This window comes from Gekko japonicus, unplaced genomic scaffold, assembly GCF_001447785.1.
Source record: "Gekko japonicus isolate JY-2015 unplaced genomic scaffold, Gekko_japonicus_V1.1 scaffold42, whole genome shotgun sequence".
In the NCBI taxonomy this organism is placed as follows: Eukaryota; Metazoa; Chordata; class Lepidosauria; order Squamata; family Gekkonidae; genus Gekko; species Gekko japonicus.
The window spans coordinates 2,089,752-2,098,483 of record NW_015165831.1 but is presented as its reverse complement, the minus strand read 5'-3'; the positions used below and the strand labels follow the sequence as shown (position 1 = coordinate 2,098,483).

At 49.6% G+C, this 8,732-nt stretch overlaps 1 protein-coding gene across 1 annotated transcript in view; it reads right to left on the bottom strand.

Moving 5' to 3' along the window:
* Positions 1-8,732, bottom strand: part of LOC107110081 (tyrosine-protein kinase Fer-like) — a 37,936-nt gene that overhangs the window by 16,906 nt on the left and 12,298 nt on the right. The window contains exons 4-5 of the mRNA XM_015410802.1: positions 6,153-6,206; positions 2,557-2,675 (exon numbers count right to left, since the gene is read on the bottom strand). Coding sequence (XP_015266288.1) covers positions 2,557-2,675; positions 6,153-6,206 — 173 coding nt within the window. The remainder of the gene's footprint in view (positions 1-2,556; positions 2,676-6,152; positions 6,207-8,732) is intronic.

Here is an 8,732-nt window from a genome sequence, read left to right as displayed (position 1 = left end):
TGGCCCTCGGCTCCATATGCTTCTCTAATTCCCTTTTGAAGCCGTCCATGCTTGTAGCCGCCGCCACTTCCTGAATTCCATGTGTTAATCACTCTTTGGGTGAAGAAGTACTTCCTTTTATTCGTTCTAACCCGACCGCTCAGCAATTTCATGGAGTGCCCACGAGTTCTTGTATTGTGAGAAAGGGAGAAAAGTACCTCTTTCTCTACCTGCTCTATCCCATGCATAATCTTATAAACCTCAATCATGTCACCCCTCAGCTGTCGTTTCTCCAAGCTGAAGAACCCTAAGCACTTTAACCTTTCTTCATAGGGAAAGTGTTCCAACCCTTTTATCATTCGAGTTGCCCTTTTCTGCACTTTTCCCAAAGCTATAATATCCTTTTTAAGGTGTGGTGACCAGAACTGTACACAGTATTCCAAATGAGGTTACACCATTGATTTATATAGGGGCATTATGATATTGGCTGATCTGTTTTCAATACCCTTCCTAATAATCCCCAGCATAACATTGGCCTTTTTTATTGCAGTCACGCACTGTCTCGACATTTTCAGTGAGTTATCTACTACGACTCCAAGATCTCTCTCTTGGTCAGTCTCTGCCAGTTCGGACTCCATCAACGTGTATTTACAGTTAGGATTGTTGGCCCCAATGTGCATCACCTTGCACTTGGCCACATTGAACCCCATTTGCCACATTGATGCCCACTCGCCCATCCTCGACAGATCCCTTTGGAGTGCCTCACAATCCTCCCTGGTTTTCACCACCCTGAACAACTTCGTATCATTCACAGGTTTAGCCACTTCACTGCTTACTCCCAACTCCAAATCATTCATGAACAAGTCAAAAAGCATTGGACCGAGTACTGATCCCTGCGGTACCCCACTGCTTACCACCCTCCACTGAGAAAATTGCCCATTTATACTCACTCTCTGTTTCCGATTTATTAGCCAGTTTTTGATCCACAAAAGGACTTGTCCTTTTATCCCGTGATTTTTGAGCTTACTTAGGAGCCTTTGATGAGGAACTTTATCAAAAGCTTTATGGAAGTCAAAGTAAACAACATCTATTGGATCCCCCTTGTCCACATGTTTGTTCACCCCCTCAAAGAACATTAAAGAAGGCTCTTACACTTCTTTAATTCTGGAAACTATGTAAAACAGTTGCTTCGGAGGGCATTTTTATAAAGCTTATACAGAACAATACTGTAGTCTATGCCACAATGTACACTATATATTATTGATTTGCTGTATGTTCTCTCATGCTCTTACAGCACTGTTTTCATTTTTCATGATTCCGTTTTCTGCATTGCTTGACATTGCATATTTGATTTTTTTTGCATTTTTGTAATTTTTGTAAGCCTAGTCCTATTGCATTGTTTATTAGATCTCTCAAGCTGTTTGACTACCATGTTCTATATACCATGCAATCCACTGTGAGTCTCAAGTAGAAAATTGGTAAATAAATAATAAATTAAATAAAGCCATGATGGGCTGACCACCACTGTACTTATTTGGCCCCCCCCTATAAAAATATTCTGGCTGTGGGCCACATTTGAGGAAAAGGGGTATTCCGATAAACAACGTTCCAGTGTATCAGTTTCCCCAGAAGCACATAGTATTAGCCGTAGCCTTTCTGAACAGGGCATCTTTTTATAAAAACCAGTCATTACTTGAGATGGTTTAGAATTCCACCTAGCAAGCATAAAAGCTCTCCTGTATCACGGCACAGTCGATTGCCTAATGTAGAGTGAAAGACTTATGGGACTGGACAATCCGAAGCAGGTGGGAGAACAAACTCTACGTGCTCTGATATGAAAGCTTAGAAAAATCCAAATCATATCAAACTCCTCTCCCTTCCCCTCCCCACAACAGACACCCTGTGAGGTGGGTGGGGCTGAGAGAACTCTGACACAAACTGCTCTTTTTCAAGGACACCTGTGCCAGAGCTTGTGACTGACCCAAGGTCACATCAGCAGGTGCAAGTGGAGGAGTGGGGAATCAAACCCGGTTCTCCCAGATTAGAGTCCGCACACTTAACCACTACACTAAACTGGCTCTCCAGCCACTACCTGGAGGGTGGCAACCCGGGGTGATTCAGAAGCTGGCCGCTATACCCAGGCTGTGGCCTTGTGGCTTTGTATTACGTATTATGTAAGAAAGAACGTTTGACTTTCTGAGACATGGAAAACAGGCCCAAAGATATGGTCACATCTTACATCCCATGCGCACACGCCGTTCCACGGTGGTTTATAAATATGGACTGCTGGGCCAAGAAACAAGGATACGAAAATACGATATAACATTCACAAGCAGCCGGCAACCGAGCAATACACAACACAGATATCAGAAAATCAGAATAAAACTCATATGCAGCTTAAAACAAAGAACCACTCTAAACTCAACAAGGCATTCTCCGACCCTCCCCATCCAGCACCCCCACCAAGATATAGAATAGGGACATGGTTCTGCCAGGGCCAGGGACCAGAAGGGGGCATCCTTGTTAAAGAGAGACCACTGGGGGGGTGGAGGTTTTGCAGCCCGTCTGTCTCCTGACCTGGCCTCCATGAGAAACTTCTCCTTTGTTTCCGGAGCAAGCCGTTCCCTGCAGGTCTTCACAGCCACAGGGGTGTTGTCATAGAAGAGGCGGCCGCTGTATACCTCCCCGAAATTCCCCTGGGGTAGAGATACAAGAACCAATCAATCAGGGAAAAATAGTTTTACAAAATGATTGCAGTGAGCTTTGCATGGGGCTGCCCTTGAAGGCAACCTGGAAACTTTCATTAATTCAGAATGAATCTTTTGGTAGGAAACAAATAATTTCTCTTGTATGAGACCTGTTTGTGAGCGACTGCAATGCTTCTCTGTTTGGTCTAAGGTACTATTTGCCTTTTACAGCTTAGGACCTATTTAGGGTTGCCACCCTCCAGGCGAGAGCCTGATTCCTAGCTATTTGGAACATACTTGTAAGACTTCATGTCATTTTGAATCTTGCCAGAGCTGGGTTGAGCTCCATCACTAAGAAAAGCGGACTGATGAAGCCCTAAGAAATGGCAAAGCAACCTAGGTGTGCCGTCGCCGCTCTTTTGGTTCACACTACAGCTAGTGGGAAGGTAACAGCGTTCCGTGCGCTTTGGTGTTGTCATGCTGGCCACATGACCATGGAAACGTCTTCGGACAGCTCTGGCTCTTCGGCTTTGAAACAGAGATGAGCACCACAACCCTAGAGTTGGAGTTGACTGGCTTTCGAGCAAGGGAACCTTTACCTTTACCTTTTTACAGCTAGTTTGGAGCTCATGCCATCTACTGAGAGCCAGTTTGGTGTAGTGGTTAAGTGTGTAAACTCTAATCTGGGAGAACCGGGTTTGATTCCCCACTCCTCCACTTGCAGCTGCTGGATGACCTTGGGCAAGCCATAGTTCTGGTCAGAGCTGTTCTCTCAAGGACAGCTCTGGAAAAAGCTCTTTCAGCCCCCCCTACCTCACAGGTTGTCTGCTGTGGGGAGGGGAAGGGAAAGGAGTTTGTAAGCCGCTCTGAGACTCCGAGTGAAGGGCAGGGTATAAATCCAATCTCTTCTCCTTTGTAATGTACTCTGCCATGACCACGTGCGCCATGCGGTCATCCCGAACAGCAGACCTTCGCTCCACAGAGAACAATAGCGAAGCGGATCCTAGCCCGCACCTATCAGAGGGCCAGGACCGCGGCCGAGAGCCTATGGGACTCTCGGCCACTGTAAATAACCTATAGGAAGTAGAGGGTGTGTTTTGGTGGTGGGTTTTCTGGGCATATATACCGGCCTGCGAGCCGGCAGTCCTTGTCTTGTTCCTGCTGCATAAAAGTACTTTGCTGAAATCACTCCACGCTTCTTAGTACTTTTCATTCTTACTGCGTGTTTTCTTTCGGAAACTCTTCTCTGCACCGTGAGCCAGTGACCACACCATTCTGAGTAGAGACTTGTACTTTCAATGACCATTATACTAGTCTGACATATTTATTGCTTTACAACTGTTGACCTTATAACCTTACCTTCTTATTTAGTGTCACTTTGCATATCTTGAACATCATCATGTTACATGTTGCTTTGCTATTCATTCTCTGGCTATAAGTTTGAACCTTCCCTGCCATTCCAATGAATTTGAAAAAGTGAGCATGCACAGGAAAGTTCATACCTTGGATAAACCTTTGTTGGTCTTAAAGGTGCCCCTGGATTCTATATTAGGTCACTATTCAACTGGTGCAGATGTCATTTGTGCATGGGGGGAAACCATTTGTTATGTGTATCATTTATGGTTGTAAACAGTGTTCCCTCTAAACTGGGTTAGTGTGAGCTAGCTCACAGTTTTTTAGCCTCTGGCTCACACATTTTTGTCTTAGGAAGGATGGCTCCAAAGCAAAGTAATTTATGCAGTAGCCAAATCACTTGCTCACAACTTTAATGCCAGTAGAATTTTTGCTCACAAGACTCCACAGCTTAGAGGGAGCATTGGTTGTAAATAGAACTGTATGAGACAGTCGTCTCAAGTGTGATTTGTACAGCGTGACAGATTATTCTGGTTGTTTGCACATCCTCCAGGTGGTGGCTGAAGATCTCCTGGGATTACCAATGTTCCCTCTAGTTTTTCCCCTCTACTGAGCTTAGGGCTGCCAAGTGGGGGCGGGTAAACCCCCGCTTCGGAGGCCTGATTCCGCCGCCGCAGAATCGGGCCCTGGGGGGAACTCCGCCCCCCGAAGCGCAGAGTGGCTGCGTCTCCAGAGGTTTTCCCTCCGACGATCGGGGCCACGCCCTCAACGTGTTCGACGTCGCGCGTCACTTCCGGTGACGTGCTGGCAATGCACGCGCGCATCAATGGAGAGCTCCCGGAGCCCAGCGAGGCTCCCCCGCCAGTAGGAAAAATCAACTTGGCAACCCTGAGTGGAGCAGTTCCCATCCTTAGCAGAATAGAACTGCTGTAATCTTAAAATGGGCAATGGGGCAGCCCTGCGTGGCTCCAGATTGCTGCTGAGCGGGGCTTCCTGTGTTAATGAACGGCCGCTCACGGGCACAGCTTAGAGGAAACACTGAACTGATCTCCAGGCAGCAGAGATCACTTTCTCTGGAGAAAATGGCTGTTTCGAAGGCTGAACTCTATGGCATTATTCATTTATTCAATTCTTATTCCACCCTCCCCGCGAGTGGGCTCAGGGCGGGTTACAAAGTCACATAAAGATCGTGACTAGAATATAAATAAATAGACATTTAACAATAAAACTCACATTCAAATCAACCGTACAGCAAACCAGAGCGAGCTTGCCTTGATAACAAAGCTCGGATGGACGTGTTTTACCTGGATAGTTTGCTAGATTAAGAAAATCAGCGCTGTCAGCAGGGGAGGCCAAGATAGATTTGGACGTCTGGTGTCTCAACCGAAAGCCCAGTGGAAGAGCTCCATTTTACAGGCCACTGCGGGACTGTAACAGATCCCGCAGGCTCCTGATCTCAAGTGGGAGTTTGTTCCACCAGGCAGGGGTCAGGGCCAAAAAAGCCCTAGCCCTGGTTGAGGCTAATCAGACCCCTCCCCACACCCTGCCCTCCTTAGGCTCTACCCCCAAATCTCCGGGTATTTCCCAACCTGGAGCTGGCAACCCTACACCTATTACTTAGGGTTGCCATAGCCCTATTCGGGGTGGGGGTTCCCCTGCTTTGGGGGCCCCCAATCCCCCGCCGGGCAGCTGGCCAGCAGGGGAGCCCCACCCAAGAAGAGGCCCAGTATGCCTGGCACGAGGACGTCACCCGGAGGTGACAACATCATGCTGGGCATGTCGCATGGGGATGCTATAACATTTGGCTAAAAACTCTATGGTGACCATGGAGTTTTGGGCCAAATGCTAGATCGTCCCCTGCACGACGTGCCTGGTGTGATGATGTCACTTCCGGGTGATGTCATCATGGCGCTTGTGCTTCAAGCACGTGCTGGAAGATCCAGGAACCCGGGCTGGAGCCTCCCCCCACTGGCAGCCAGTTAAGACCTGGCAGCCCTACTATTACTTGAAGGACCCATAACAGCCTCTGAGCCAGATCTGTTCCTCTTGTCAGCTGCTTCACTGTGTTCTCTCCCTAGCCCTGCTCACTCTTAGAAAACAGAGGTGAAACATTCAGAACCAGCTGCCACTTACACTGCCTAACAGCTCTCCCAGAATCACATCCTCGTGGCTGAGGTCCCATTTAGCCTACAAAAAAGAAAAGAAAAGAATCTGTGATCTTAAGATAAGAGCAGCCCTGATGGATCAGGCCCAACTGTGCATCTATTCGAGTGTTGAGGGTTGCCAACTCCAGGCTGGGAAATTCCTGGAGATTCGGTGGTGGTGCTTGGGAAGGGAGGGGCTTGGGAAAGGTAGAGACGACAGCAGGGTATAATGCAATTTCCTCCAGGGTCTCAGTTGTCCTAGCTAGTGTTGCCACCTATGGGTTGGGAAATTGCCGAAGATTTGGGGGGTAAAGCCCAGGAAGGGTGGGATTGGGGGAGGGGAGGGACTTCCACATGGTATAATGCCATAGAGTCCACCCTTCAAAGCAGCCATTTTCTCCCAGGGAACTGATCTCTGTCATTTGGAGATCAGGTGCAGTTCCAGGAGATCTCCAAGCAACCCTATTACACACCCTCTTTCTATGTACAACTAGTAATAAGGCCCGTTGCAGAAAGGAATGCAATGAGCTCTAGAAAGAGGGCCTGGGAGAGTGCTCCAGCCTGCAGCAGTCGCCCCCCCCCCCCGAGCGCCATGGCCAGATCACCGCTGCTGTGGGCAGCCCTCTCCTCCACCTTGGCAGTCGTCCCCCCACTTCGACTCTGGCTGCGCAGTTTTTTTGTCCTCCTACCCCCTGCCCCACTCTGACTCGCAGCCATTGTAAACAGCTTGAGGCAGGCAATGGAGCCGGCATGTGAGGCGGAGCCAGCTCGAGCGGCCGGAGCCGGGGAGGAGAGGTGAGCGGCCGGGCCGGCGTCAGCGTGAGGGGTGGAGGGGGCTGTGGGAGAGGACCAAAAGCAAGGACCCCCCTCCCCACCCCCCACGCTGCACGTGAGCCGGAGGGAAGGAGGTCACAGCTATCCACAGCCCCGCGGAGAGTCCTGTCCGTCCCTTCTGTCGGCTCTGAGCACACTCACCCGGAGACGCTGGCCGCTGCTTCTGTGGGCGGGACTCCGCAACCCAGGCAGCCAACGCAGCCAGTGCCTTCTGAGTGGCAGTTCAGGCAGCCAAAATTGGCATGCATAGAACTTTGCCACTCAAAAATGGAATTATATATAAGGAGAGATGGTCCAAATCCAAATTGCACTTGGCAACCAAGATCTGAGCAAGGAAGTCACATTGTATGTCTGCTTGCCAGGCCCCAGGGAGAATGTGATGAAAACATATTAGAGACTTCAGGTGATACAGACAACGCATAGTCAGTTTATTCAGAGGGTTTCATCTCAGAGCACAAAGATGAGATAAAGATCAGTCGTTACTTACAGATTTATAGATCATGTTGTCAGCTAGCTGCCATTTTTGTGTATTCTGCCCTTCCCTGTTCCCTTGCTTGCAGCTCAGCAGCTGGCAGTAAACATGCCTGGGAGAGCTGTGGGAGCTAGACGCCGTTATCAGTCTGGCCTTGTGAGGTGGGATGGGCTTGCGGTTCACTTTTGGTGTGAATCTTTCTGCTCTCAGGAAACCCTGCGACTTTCCCGCTCATTATGTAATCTCCCGCCGGGAGTATTCCCGCCCGTGCGCTCAAAGTTCATTTGCTTAGCTAGTTGCCTTGCCCAACTATATGTATTGGGTTGTTCCCGCTGTAATGTATTCATAGCTGCCATGAGTACAGGAGGTTTTATGTGAATCATCACATAGGGAAGCAATGTTAAGCTTCGTCTTGGACAGAGCATCCTAGTCCAAGACTCACGACCCAATCACATTCAAGCAAGCCGCAAGCGGGAACGTTTGTGATTGGTCCTTATGCGCTCAACCTGATAGGTTGTTATGTGTATAGTGGGAGTGGCTATGTTAGCCGGGAATGTTTAAATACCGGGCAGTTTCAATGGGCAAACTGTTCGGGCTATCAGATGTTGTACCGTGTCGAAGAAGTGAACAAAGAGCTGAATAAACTTGAGTCTTTTACTGAAATCACTCTCCGACTCATTGTTAAGCGCCGGACTTAACAATTGGCGACGAGGATGGGATGCTAGTGCGGGTAGGCAGCCCCGCTACATCCAGACCCACGACGGACAACGAAGAGCAGCAGCTCGCCGTGGCCAGTCAGCAACAGGCACCACCAGAGCCGGTGGCAGCGATTGCAACGATGGCCAATAGCCCGAAGTTCGAGGCCTTCGAACCAGCGACCGAGGACTGGGACTCCTACCTGTCAAGGTTCGGGTTCCACCTCGAAGCCTCCGACATCACGACGGAGGAGAAGAAGCGGGCGACGCTCCTGAGCTCTTGCGGAAAGAGCGTGTTCGACATCGCCCGGTCCCTGGTGGCACCAGCGGACATCTCGACCGTCTCGTACAAGGACCTGACCGAGAAGCTGCAGGCACATTTCTCCCCGAAGCCGTCGGAGATTGCGTGCCGGCATGCCTTCTATAAGAGGGGTCAGGCGGCCAGCGAGTCGGTGGCGGAGTTTGTGGCTGCCCTACGAAAGGCGGCAAGGCCCTGCAACTTCGCGAATGTGGAAGAGGCCCTCCGAGACCGGCTCGTGTGCGGTATGAGGGACGACCGGCTGCAGCA